The 14,294-nt window shown below is 40.7% G+C and overlaps 1 protein-coding gene across 1 annotated transcript in view; it reads right to left on the bottom strand.

Annotated features, from left to right (window-relative positions):
• Positions 1–2,843: 2,843 nt before the first annotated feature.
• The window catches only part of NCAPH2 (non-SMC condensin II complex subunit H2), a 66,086-nt gene continuing 54,635 nt past the window's right edge, over positions 2,844–14,294 (bottom strand). Inside the window, exons 18-21 of the mRNA XM_073652595.1 lie at positions 7,001–7,056; positions 6,197–6,298; positions 3,786–3,935; positions 2,844–3,365 (exon numbers count right to left, since the gene is read on the bottom strand). Of these exons, the coding sequence (XP_073508696.1) occupies positions 3,225–3,365; positions 3,786–3,935; positions 6,197–6,298; positions 7,001–7,056 (449 nt within the window). The 3' untranslated portion in view covers positions 2,844–3,224. The remainder of the gene's footprint in view (positions 3,366–3,785; positions 3,936–6,196; positions 6,299–7,000; positions 7,057–14,294) is intronic.

Below are 14,294 nucleotides of genomic sequence, written 5' to 3'. Positions count from 1 at the left end.
GGGCCAACCGCACCAGCATATGGTCTCACAAAGGGTCTGAGGATCTCATCTCGGCACCTAATGGCAGTCAGGCTACCTCTAGCGAACACATGGAGGGCTGTGCGGCCCTCCAAAGAAATGCCACCCCACACCATTACTGACCCACTGCCAAACCGGTCATGCTGAAGGATGTTGCAGGCAGCAGAGAGCTCTCCACGGCGTCTCCAGACTCTGTCACGTCTGTCACATGTGCTCAGTGTGAACCTGCTTTCATCTGTGAAGAGCACAGGGCGCCAGTGGCGACTTTGCCAATCCTGGTATTCTGTGGAAAATGCCAAGCGTCCTGCACGGTGTTGGGCTGTGAGCACAACCCCCATCTGTGGACATCGGGCCCTCATACCACCCTCATGGAGTCGGCTTCTAACCGTTTGTGCAGACACATGCACATTTGTGGCCTGCTGAAGGTCATTTTGCAGGGCTCTGGCAGTGCTGCTCCTGTTCTTGCTTGCACAAAGGCAGAGGTAGCGGTCCTGCTGCTGGGTTGTTGCTCTCCTACGGCCTCCTCCACGTCTCCTGGTGTACTGGCCTGTCTCCTGGTAGCGCCTCCAGACACTACACTGACAGACACAGCAAACCTTCTTGCCACAGCTCGCATTGATGGGCCATCCTGGATGAGCTGCACTACCTGAGCAACTTCTGTAGGTTGTAGAGTCCGTCTCATGCTACGAGTGTGAAAGCACAACCAACATTCAAAAGTGACCAAAACATCAGCCAGAAAGCATTGGTACTGAGATGTGGTCTGTGGTCCCCACCTGCAGAACCACTCCTTTATTGAGGGTGTCTTGATAATTGTCAATAATTTCCATCTATTGTCTACTACATTTGCACAACAGCATGTGACATTGATTGTCAATCAGTGTTGCTTCCTAAATGGACAGTTTGATTTCACAGAAGTTTGATTTACTTGGAGTTATATTCTGTTGTTTAAGTTTTCCCTTTATTTTTTTGAGCAGTGTAATGTTATGTAAGAGCAGTAAAAAGCAAATGGCCTAATTTAAATATGTAACAAAGGATAAAAAAACATGAAGAATACAGTTAAAGTATGATGCAAACAAAAGTGCCCCCAAACACAGTAGGATACCCCCACAGTCAATTCCTCCACAGTACCCATCACATGCACAATATGATGACCATACCATACCCCCCTCCCTCAATCCCCCCTGACAAAGAATGGTGATCCCCCATCATAGTATGATTCTCCAGCTGTAAACACCACACAGCCCGCTATACAGCATAATGGCCCCACATAGTGCTCCATACAGTGTAATGGGCCCACATAGTGCTCCATACAGAATAATGGTCCCACATTAAAAAAACAAAAACTACTCGCCTCTGCCCGTTTCCCACTGCTCCGGTCTCTTCATGGTGTCTTGAGATCCTCTGTACATCTTGGTACAGCGGGCGAGTTGTAATGATGTCATAGCGCCCGGTGCGCTGACGCAGATGTGGGGGGGGAATACAGAGCGATGACTGAACCCCCTCCCCCATGACTGATATCAAATGCTGGCGGGGAGAATAAAATTAATTTTCTCCCCGCTGCGTGCAGGCGTCGGCAGCATAATAAAGCGGTTAACCCGCAGATTAACCACATATCTGCAGGTGAACAGTTATTTCTAGTGACCGGTTCCCTTTAAAAGGAGTTGTCCACTAGTTTGTACAATGGCCCCAATGTATTTACCCTGTGCTGATAAGTGTTTTTGTAAAATACCTTTAGTTGTCCTTCTTGTCTGTGAGCGGCGCTATCGCTAGCCGCTCACAGGAATCACGTGACCCCCAGCTGCAGTCGGCTCTTCCTTCCGCTGAGGTCATGTCAAGTGAGGCGTAACATCAGTGACGCGCTCCCTGCGGTGGATGCTGGGCTGTGGGCGGGGTTACCCCTCACGTCACACCCAGCATCCACCACGCACTTTCCCAATGAATGAGGACAGGGAAAGCGTGTGTGCAGAGGGCGAGTGGCGGCGGCGCTAGTGCTGAGAGGAGATGGCATGCGTGCCCATAGGGAGACCTCTGCATGCCATAGGTTCGCCACCACTGATATAGAGGTTTTAGGACATATGCTCCCATTCAGACAATTTCTATTTCAGGGAGCATCATGCATATTTTAGCAAGACAATACTAAGCTGCATACTACATTCTTTACAACAGCATGGCTTTGCTGAAAAAGTTCAGGTGATGTCCTGGCAGCCTGCAGTCCAGACCTTACACCAATATAAACCATTTGGCACATTATGAAATGAAAAATTTCAGCAGATGACTCAGGATTGTTGAGGAGCTAGAATCTTATATCAGACAAGAATGGGACATCATTTCTCCCCCAAAACGCCAGCAATTGGTCTCCTCACTTCCCAGACATTTACAGCCTTGTAAAAATTAGAGGATATACCACACAATGGTAGACATGGCCCTGTCCCAACTTTGAGATGTGTTGCTGCCATCAATTTATAAAAGCATTTTTTTTATTATTATTTTTTTTAAATGAAATGGAAATGTCTACCTTTCAACATCTGATCGTTGTTCTGTATTGTTGTGAATAAAATATGGCTATAAGCGATTTCCAAATCATTGCATTCTTGTTTTCTTTACATTTTACCCAAAGTCCCAACTTTTGTTGTAATTGCGGTAGTACATTAAGAATCAATTATAACTACCTCTTGTAATTTTTTTTGAGAGTTTGGTAAGGTTAGACATTATGTAGTCATTTAAGTTAGTTTACTTTTTAAATTCATGAGATTTTTGAAAGTGATCTGTGTGAAGTTATGCTCAAAGTTACCATGCCATAATAAGAAAAAACAAAACCAATAGTGTGTATTATAGATTCATTTTATACATAGAAAAAAATTAAAAATAGGAACAGTAGATTAAAGACTGTACAAAATATGGGTTTAAAAAAGTATGTACAGAATATAAATGTAATAAAAACTTGTGTCTGATTAAATGCATACAGCACTTTCAAATAAAAAAAAAAAAAAAAAAGACAAGATGCAACTCCATCATTGGAAGACACGGGAAGGAGGAGTCCAACTCAGCAATGTAATTTCTTTTTTTGGAGGGGCAGCCACATGACATGCTGAATTATGGATCACTTTGTTATAAAAGCTTTCTATTAAAAAAGATTGCTTATGACAAATTAGTAAAACTGATGGACTCAACTGTAAGATAGTTTGTTGCACATTGTTTCTTTACTGTCACTGATCCGAAACAGATGGAGCGGTATATGTCTTAAATCTCTCATGTGCCCTCTGTTGACTGAGAAGACGTAGAGACATTGTATCCAGTCCTTCTTGCAGCCCTGGCTTCTGGGACACATCCACTGTGTAATCGTTGGCCTAATGGTAAAAACAAAACAGATAAGTCAGTACTGCATTGCTTGTAACTAATTTGTGCCCATGTGCTTCATGCAAACAGAGCAGGGAAGCCAATGGGAATTGGGATTCTCCACAGATTTCCCATCAGTCACAAGATCACAGATACAAGTCAAGGCAAAAAACAAAAACAGGTCAGATAATCTGACAAAAAAAAAAGCCATGTAAAATCATAATACAGAAAGCTGCTCATAATCTATATCCTAAAAGTTTAGCCAATGTTGTGTACTCCTTGTTTGTGTCACGGTATTACAAATGTGCAGAACTACCAAAAATAATTACTTACACAAATATAGCGCAGGTCAGCATGCAGATATATGCAAGTCCATGGCTATCGGATTATCACAGCAATATCAAGGAAAAAGAGCAGCTCCGCTCACTTACCAGTTGTAAAGATGCCAGCATGTATCGGCAAACTTCATAGGGTTGTCTGTGCGCCATTAGACTTGCAAAGGATCTCCACTCTCCCACCTCACTAAACTCTGACACTAGACGGTCGCCATAATCATGGATATCGAAGGTTCCTCTGTCTTCCTGCAATGCAATGCAATACATAAAAAGGGCTTTTTATTCTAATACTATACCAAAGTCAGTGAATCCACTTTAGAAGTCACATTTTAACCCCTTCAAGACGGGGCCAATTTACGTTTTTTGCATTTTCGTTTTTTCCTCCAAGAGTTATACGCTTTTATTTTCCCATCGATATAGCCACATGAGGGCTTGTTTATTGCGGGGCGAGTTGTACTTTGAATGAAGAAAAAAAGAAGCCAGCTCACCTATACTTCTTGGCGTTCTGGAGCACGGAATCTCAAGCAAACAGATTAAGAAAACGTTCCAGCTCCCATCATGGATAAAAAAAATATTTTATTGAAGTAATGGCAATTAAATATAAAAATTTTTAGCTATAGCAACGCGTTTCAAATGCAATGTGTGTCCTTTGTCAAAGATTTGACAAAGGACGCTCATTGCGTTTAAAACGCGTTGCTATAGTTAAAATTTTTTATATGGAATTGCCATAACTTCAATAAAAAAAAATTTTTTTTATCCATGATGGGAGCTGGAACGTTTTCTTAATCTTTGTACTTTGGAATGACACCATTCATTTTAAATCACAGTGTACTGAAAAATGAGAAAAAAAATTCCAAGTGGGGAGAAATTGTGAAAAAAACCACCCCGCAATTCTGACAATTGTTTTTTTTGGGAAATGTTTTTACGGTGTACATACTGTGGTAAAAATGACCTCGCAGTACGAGTCTTCTCATCAGTAAGGTTATGGTGATACCAAACTTGTACATTTTATTTTATTATTATTTTAGTGGTGGAAAAAAAAAAAAGTCTGAGGTTTGTCCAAAAAATTTTGGGGTTGTATCACCATTTCCTGAAACTCGTAACGTTTGACGATGGAGCCGCAAGACTGCTTACTTTTTGCAGGGGGGGAGGGACAACGTTTTTATTCAATCTATTTTGGGATAGATGTGACGTTTTGATTGCTTATCACAGCATTTTTTGCGAAATTGCAGCAACCAAAAAAACATAAGTTCTTGGAATTTTTTTCATTTACGGTGTTTACCGATCGGGTTAACTATTTTTTTTTTTTTTTTTTTTGATAGGTTGGACTTTTCTAAATGCTGCGATTCACATATGTGTATTTTCTTTACATCTTTATTTTTAACCCCTTCACAACCTTTGACGTATAGTTATGTCAAAGGTTCTGTCCCTGCCTTTGATGCAAGCTCAGCGTTGGATTTCCCAGCACAGGACAGCTGATTTTTTTTTTTTTTTTACTTTTCACTCTACATGTTAGTCCCCCCTGGGAACTTGAAGCTGCGATTGTCCAATTGCTTGTGCTATACACATATATACTATATATGAAGCAGAATTTGCGTTCTTTTACAGACCCTCGGCTGTCATAGCAACCCATCTGCGTCCCGTGCAGCAATGGGCACGTGGAATGACGCGCCCCCATGCCGGCATGTGCTAAATGTTGCCGTCAGAGGCATTTAACAGGTTAACAATCGCAGGAGAAGCTACACTCCACCCGAGATTGTTAAAGGCAGGTCCTGGTTGTAACACACAGCCATGACCTGCCAGGTATGAGGCAAGCTCACCCCGTAAGCCTGCTCCATACACACACTTCTGACTTGAACCGTACATGTATGTCGTGAAGGAGTTAAAACTGGTTGTCTGGTTTTGATTACAGGGGTGAAAATCAGGAACCCATGGGTGATCAGTTTTTATAGCGAGGTTAACCGATTTTAGCCTCCAAATTTTTTCACCCCATCAACTCACCCTATGTAAAAATAGTAAAATCCTGCACCATATCTTGATCACTGCTCCTTTACAGGCTGCAAAGGTTAAGTCTTGACTACAGTAGCATCACTGCTGAGCCCACTGATTGGCTGTAGCGGGCATGTGCACTGTAGTTGTGACTCGGCTGAATCTTGTATAGGAGTAGCGAGGGAGAGATGGCACTTGAGCAGGGGAAGGCGAGTAACACAAATTTTATTAATTTTTCACATCGGGTAAGCCAGAAGGTTGAAGAAATTAGAATTTTAATTGGATTACACTGGATGCCAACTTTCAGTAAGACGCGTCCCACCAGAGGAAAAGCAGCTCTCCATTGGGCTCATTAGAAGATGGTCAGTGTGGAAGACCGCATCTGTGACTTCCAGATTAAATAGTATATATGGAAATTGAGAGGGGTGTGCTGCTTTAATTACATTGTTAAAGACCAATCTAAAATTCAATCCTGAAGTTGGTTGGAGTTTAGTGTAAAGAGCCTATTCTTCATATACCTGTTCTTGAAGTTGTGGTCCCATTTTATCCTCCCACTCTCGCACACGCAAGGAGAGTACCGTTTCTTGTGCATACTTCTGAGAATTTGCAATAAATAAATCCTAAAATTATAGAATAAAATAGAATCACTTTGTTTCCAAGTAACATTTAAATAGTCATGCAAGAAATTATATAAAAAATAATCCCATTATGAAAATCATCCTTACACTAAAAACTGGGCTCATAGTATTATCCAACCTTTTAAAACTGATGGCTTATCACAAGATAGCCTTTCCATATTTTATCAGTGGAGGCTTTACTAGCAAAACCCACCATCGATCAGTTGTGCTGCTCTGCAGCTTTTATAAAGGTTAACAGGTGCTGGCAGGCTGGTTCGTACTTTCCTGTTCTATACATCTCACAGTGTGATACAAGTTATTGCAGTGTTGTCCTATATGATGCAGACAAGTACAAAGCAGCCTGCAAGCTGCAGTAAATAATGACAGCCTTTACAATCAGCTAATTGGAGGAGGAGCTGATCATTGTACCCCAACAGCTTAAAAATGATCGCCAAGTCCAATTAGAAGGCTGGATAAACCCTTTAAGAAATGGGTCTGCAAAGCCCACATTTCATCTAATATTGCGCTCTAAGAATCCACTTTGCTAAAAGTGGACCTATGTATGTAAAATAGACTATTCTATTCAACATATTTAACTTCTCAAATATCCAGAAATTACAGGTAGAAAAAAAAGCCACTGGCCATCAGAGAAATTATAATAATACGCATGTCCCAGAATAGAATTTGATGAAGTATTGCACTTACAACATTTCTTCTCACAAGATCATCGTATGTCAGTTGGTCGTGGAGGTCCATCGGATCTGTAAAGGAGAAAGTGTCTTTTACAGGCTATCGGCAAGAAAAGGCAAGTCTAATAAACATAATAACCTATAAGAAAATGAAAGTGACTAAGAGCATCAAGACCAAACCTATGAAAAAAAAAATATAGTGTTGGTATTGTCCCAAAATGTCATCTCCGTGTCCTTACAGCTTCAAACAGTTCGACAGAACATAAGTCAAAGACCCTTTCCTGTAAACCCAAATGCCAATTTTAGGTGCAAGAGTATTACATTTTTGTCCTACAAAATCAGAATAAAAAAAAATATATAAAAATTATGTTCCATCAGGCACACACTCTTAATGCTTCAGGACCGCCCATTGACTTTAAATGTCCGGGTGGTCCCCTCCTGCTCTCCAAGGATGTTTTAAACATCATTGCATAGTAGAGCAGCGACAAGCGATTGTATCTGCGGGAGCTGGGATCCAGCTGTTAAATTGCTGTTACTAGCCCCACGTCCATTAAAAAAAAAACATATCCATCATAAAAATATTTATGATAGAATGGGGAACAATTTTTAACCCCTTCACCTCTGGGCGATTTTCCATGTTTTTTCCTCTCCTTCCAAGAGCCATAAATTTCTTTATTTTTCTACCAACATAACCATACGAGAGCTTGTTTTTTGAGGGACGAGTTGTACTTTTGAATGACACCATTCATTTTAACATGTGATGCACCAGAAAGTGGAAATAAGATTCCAAGTGCATTGAAATCAGAGCTATGGAGTCGGTAAGCCAAACCACTGACTCAGACTCCTCAGTTTACCTGACTCCCAACTCCACAGCACCGCACTGCCTCACTACTGAGCATGTACATAAAGTGCAGCACAGATTCATCTCACTGCCTCACTACTAAGCATGTACATAAAGTGCAGCACAGATTCATCTCAACTAAAAGCCGAGACCATTAGATCAGGAACAGAACAGACATTTATAGGACATTTCATAACTTTCCAAAATTCTTATGAAAACATTTCCAGCACATCCTGCATTGTACTAATGTACCAATTTATTTTATATTTTAAGGAGTCAGAATTGGTCCATTTTATACAGGGAAAATATATATTCTTGTACCGTATTAGCCAGTAGATAGAAAAATATTTAGATTTGAGAGTCCTCAGTGGTTGATACCTTTTAATGGCTAACTGAAAAGATGGTAACAAATTGCAATAGGTAAGACAGGTGATGAAAAGCAGAGTTATTATGGAAGAGAAACAGTTCTGGCTATAAATATTTTAGCAGTTAATAGATAAGGAGTGTGAAGGTTTTATTGTCCTGTGACCAGGTCCAGTGTTGTGATGGCCTCACAATTCTGAGGGGCACATTCCTTAGTTGATGTAGAATGACATGAATCCATGCGACACATTCATTCCTGCTCTGAAAGTGTTAAAGGTCATCATCAGTTTATATTCTGAGATTCTTCTTTCTCTTTGAGATTTGAAGTTACCTTTTAATACCAGTAATCAAAATGGAGTACACCAGAATGTACCGCATCTTCATGGAACTTAAGCCACTTCTGAAGAAACGTGCACAATTGGACAGCGACATTTTTTTCTTATCTAAATGCAAAAAGGAGAATCTAATTCCCAAAGGACTCTGGATTACAAACCCAATTCTTCATACCTACAATACTCATTATGCACAAAACCTTTGCCACAGGACTTCTGAGAGACTAAGGAACCACCTTTTTCAGGTCTTCTACAGCAGGGTTCCCCAACTCCAGTCCTCAAGGCCCACCAACAGGTCATGTTTTCAGGATTTCCTTAGTATTGCACAGGTGATGGAATTATTGCCTGTGCAGGTGATGCAATTATCACCTGTGTAATACTAAGGAAATCCTGAAAACATGACCTGTTGGTGGGCCTTGAGGACTGGAGTTGGGGAACCCTGTTCTACAGCATCAAGAGTAAAGTCCAAGGGCAATTTGAAACTCGGAGGAAAACACTTACAGAAAACACAGAGCAAAAATTACAGCAATACTATAACAAACTACGGACCCTTCTGATTCATAACTAGGAAAAGAAGCTGCACAGATTGCGCCTAAACTCAGGACGCTATACAAACAGTTACAAAACAAAGCCAAAACCTGACAATTTGGACAACCACTCCATTCCAGACGCAGAAGCATCTAACTGTCATCAATCTCTCAGATTATACACCAAACAAAGCGGAGCTGACCGTGCTTTCTAGAGGACTCTCATTTTGTCCTACTAAGGCCCTAGATAAAACTGAACTCTGTAGTGATATGGAAAATTATTTCAGGAGACTGCACCTGAGGGAATACTTCAATGCTACAGAAGATTCAGAACCCACCATAACAGAAGGAAAAGGGATCTTGACAAACAAGAAGAGGTCAGATTGGACACCTCCACCTGGATGAAACCCTCATTTGGATACATATATAGACTCCTTCAGACATGTGATAAAATCCACCATCTTAGACACAAACAGGAGACAAGCATCCAACATCAGTGCCCAGGAGAGAAAGGCCATACAATCTTTGAAAACCAACAAAGAAATCATAATTAAATCTGCTGACAAGGGTGGTGCAATAGTCATGATGAACACATCAGACTACATGAAGGAAGCAAACAGACAACTGGTGGATACGCGCTACTACAAAAAACTGGAGTCTGATCCTACACAGGACTATTACAAGGAACTAAACAAGTTGGTATCGTGTCTGCCTGACGAATCCATAAGAGCCGATGACCTGATACCAGAGAGTCCAAGAATAGGGACATTCTATATGCTCCCCAAAATCCACAAAGACCAATTATTTCATGTGTGGGCACCCTTACTGAGCAAGTTTCTGGATGGGTAGAGGGTATTCTTAAACCCCTGGTAATGAGTACACCCAGCTACATTCAGGACACGACAGACCTACTGAATAAACTAGCAGCAGTAGGTCCTCTACCAGAAGGAACCATCCTGGCCACCATGGATGTGGAATCTTTGTATTCTAATATCCCACACAAGGATGGATTAAATGCCTGCAAAATCTTCATAGAAAATACAGGAATTGTTGCTGATTCTGTGGTCAAACTTACAGAATTCATCCTCACCCACAATTACTTTGAATTTGATAACATATCTACAGGAAACTGGTACAGCGATACGAAGTAAAATGGCTCCACAGTACGCAAATCTTTTCATGGCCAAGCTTGAAAGTGACTTTTTGTCCTCATGTCCCATCAGGCCTCTGGCCTACTATCGTTTCATTGACGATATTTTAATCATCTGGACAGGGTCTGAGCAACAGCTGAAGACGTTCCATGAACACTTTAATCGTTTTCATCCCACCATCAACCTAACACTCAACTACTCCTGTACTGAAATTAACTTTTTGGACACCATCATCAAGCTACAGAACAATGAAATAGAGACATCCTTGTACCGGAAACCAATCGACCGTCCTACATACCTTAAATGGGACACTTTCCATCCAAAACAAACTCAATTGGTTTACAGCCAAGCCATCAGATACAATTGGATATGTTCCACCCAGATGGATAGAGACAAACACCTTGATGGCCTCAGAAAGACCTTTTTGAAACAGGGCTACCATCCAAGAACAATTGAAAACCTGATTACAAGAGCCACCAGAATATCAAGGAATCATCTCCTACATTACAAAACCAAACAAGAAAACAACCGGGTGCCTCTAGTAGTCACCTACAATCCAAATCTGGAGGCGCTAAGAAGAGCTGCACGGAAACTACAACCCTTACTACAAAAAGATGCCCGATTAGAATCCATATTTCCAGACCCCCCCCACTTCTGTGTTTCAGGCAGCCCCCAAATCTAAGAAGCATCATTGTCAGAAGTTCCCTGTCATCTCCACCAGCTACAGGTACCTTTCCTTGCAACCAGAAAAAATTTAAAACTTGTCCATTTATAACGACCACAGACAAGATAAAGATTCCCAATTCACATCAGGACTATAAGATCCCAGGTACGTTCAGCTGTATTACATCTAATGTAGTGTACTTAATTATATGTACCAAATGTCCAGCTGGGGGTCTTTATGTAGGGGAGACAGGGCAAAAACTTAGAACAAGGATGAATCATCATCGCCACACAATAAAAGAAAAAAGAATAGATCTGCCTGTAGCCAAACATTTCTGTTCCCCTGATTACAGCATAAAAGATATGAAATTACTGGTATTAAAAGGTAACTTCAGATCTCAAAGAGAAAGAAGAATCTCAGAATATAAACTAATGATGACCTTTAACACTTTCAGAGAAGGAATGAATGTGTCGCATGGATTTATGTCATTCTACATCAACTAAGGAATGTGCCCCTCAGAATTGTGAGGCCATCACAACACTGGACCTGGTCACAGGACAATAAAACCTTCACACTCCTTATCTATTAACTGCTAAAATATTTATAGCCAGAACTGTTTCTCTTCCATAATAACTCTGCTTTTCATCACCTGTCTTACCTATTGCAATTTGTTACCATCTTTTCAGTTAGCCATTAAAAGGTATCAACCACTGCGGACTCTCAAATCTAAATATTTTTCCATTTTATACCAACTTCACAGCCCTGGCTGGTATTACAAAAAAAAAGTGCAATTTCACAATTTTTTTGTGTTATTTTATTTACCATTTTCACTATACGGCAAAAGTTTTTCTTTTTAAATTTACTTGGTGAAATTTTATATATATATATATATATATATATATATATATATATATATATATATATATATATATATATATATATATATATATATATATATATATATATATATATATATATATATATATATATATATACACATAGTACAGACCAAAAGTTTGGACACAACTCATTTAAGGATTTTTCTGTTTTTTCATGACTGTACAATTTTTATATTCACACTGAAGGCATCAAAACTATGAATTAACACATGTGGAATTATATACTTAACAAAAAAAGTGTGAAACTGAAAATATGTCTTATATTCTAGGTTCTTCAAAGTGGCCACCTTTGCTTTCATGACTGCTTTGCACACTCTTGGCATTCTCTTGATGAGCTTCAAGAGGTAGTCACCGGAAATGGTCTTCCAACAATCTTGAAGGAGTTCCCAGAGATGCTTAGCACTTGTTGGCCCTTTTGCCTTCACTCTGTGGTCCAGCTCACGCCAAACCATCTCGATTGGGTTCAGGTTTGGTGACTGTGGAGGCCAGGTCATCTGGCGTAGCACCCCATCACTCTCCTACTTGGTCAAATAGCCCTTACACAGCCTGGAGGTGTGTTTGGGGTCATTGTCCTGTTGAAAAATAAGTGATAGTCCAACTAAACGCAAACCGGATGGAATAGCATGCCGCTGCAAGATGCTGTGGTAGCCATGCTGGTTCAGTATGCCTTCAATTTTGAATAAATCCCCAACAGTGTCACCAGCAAAGCACCCCCACACCTCCTCCTCCATGCTTCACGGTGGGAACCAGGCATGTAGAGTCCATCCGTTCACCTTTTCTGCGTTGCACAAAGACACGGTGGTTGGAACCAAAGATCTCAAATTTGGACTCATCAGACCGAAGCACAGATTTCCACTGGTCTAATGTCCATTCCTTGTGTTCTTTAGCCCAAACAAGTCTCTTCTGCTTGTTCCCTGTCCTTACCATTGGTTTCCTAGCAGCTATTTTACCATGAAGGCCTGCGGCACAAAGTCTCCTCTTAACAGTTGTTGAAGAGATGTGTCTGCTGCTAGAACTCTGTGTGGCATTGACCTGGTCTCTAATCTGAGCTGCTGTTAACCTGCGATTTCTGAGGCTGGTGACTCAGATAAACTTATCCTCAGAAGCAGAGGTGATTCTTGGTCTTCCTTTCCTGGGGCGGTCCTCATGTGAGCCAGTTTCTTTGTAGCGCTTGATGGTTTTTACAACTGCACTTGGGGACACTTTCAAAGTTTGCCCAATTTTTCGGACTGACTGACCTTCATTTCTTAAAGTAATGATGGCCACTCGTTTTTATTTACTTAGAATTTGTATTATGGCAAGAAAAAAGCAGCTAACAGTCTATTCAGTAGAACTATCAGCTGTGTATCCACCTGACTTCTGCACAACACAACTGATGGTCCCAATCCCATTTATAAGGCAAGAAATCCCACTTATTAAACCTGACAGGGTACACCTGTGAAGTGAAAACCATTTCTGGTGACTACCTCTTGAAGCTCATCAAGAGAATGCCAAGAGTGTGCAAAGCAGTCATCAAAGCAAAAGGTGGCTACTTTGAAGAACCTAGAATATAAGACATATTTTCAGTTGTTTCACACTTTTTTGTTAAGTATATAATTCCACATGTGTTAATTCATAGTTTTGATGCCTGTAAATGTACAATTTTCAAAGTCATGAAAATACAGAAAGATCTTTAAATGAAAAGGTGTGTCCAAACTTTTGGTCTGTACTAATTTATATATATTTTCGCATGAGATATTCAGAAGACCTCCGACTGTCATGGCATCCCATCAGCGCCCCGCAATATAAAATGTACAGATTGACACGCCCACCTGCCGGAGCACGTTAGATGCCGCTGCCAGAGACTTACAGCCCTGCTCCACCCCGCGCCTGTTAAAAGAACATGATGGCTTATTAAAATCAGCCATCTGCCGGCGTGCGAGCCCGCATTAAAGGCAGGGACACTACATATGATGTACATGTTCATCATATGTCGTGAAGGGGTTAAATGTTATTCTCATGTGTTACAAAAACACATGACAATAACAAAAATTAAGCACTATTTGAAGAAAAAAAAAAAAAAAGACCGCAATTGACTATCCAAACTAGAAAATAAAATTTACAGCTCTTTAAACTCGCATGAAAGCCCAAAAATGTGCCTGGTCAGGAATGTGGGTAAATGGCCTGGCCTTGGACTGGTTAAGACAGCACCGAAACCATGAGGTGTTTACAGCTCCATATTATTTAGTGCTGAAACCTAATGTGCTTCCAGAGAGGAGCTATATCAGGATGGTAACCTGTCTGTCCGAAAACCAAACATGCAATGGAAGGAAAAACTATAGAGCAAGGCTCTTTAAGGGTATGTGTCCACAATCAGAAAATGCTGTGGGCTTGAAGCTGTGTGTTTATGCAGCGTCAAACCCGCAGCGTCCAGATGTTACAGCATAGTGGATGGGATTTCTAGAAATCCCATGTCCACTATGTGTGCATCTGATGCTGCAGATCACCTGTGGAAACTGACATACGGCGCATCTTACAGAACAGCAGCAAGTCA

Source organism: Phyllobates terribilis, unplaced genomic scaffold, assembly GCF_046119375.1.
Source record: "Phyllobates terribilis strain yellow unplaced genomic scaffold, ASM4611937v1 Scaffold_11__3_contigs__length_659146591, whole genome shotgun sequence".
NCBI lineage: Eukaryota > Metazoa > Chordata > Amphibia > Anura > Dendrobatidae > Phyllobates > Phyllobates terribilis.
The sequence above is the reverse complement of the archived record's forward strand: the minus strand, read 5'-3'. Positions and strand labels throughout refer to the sequence as shown.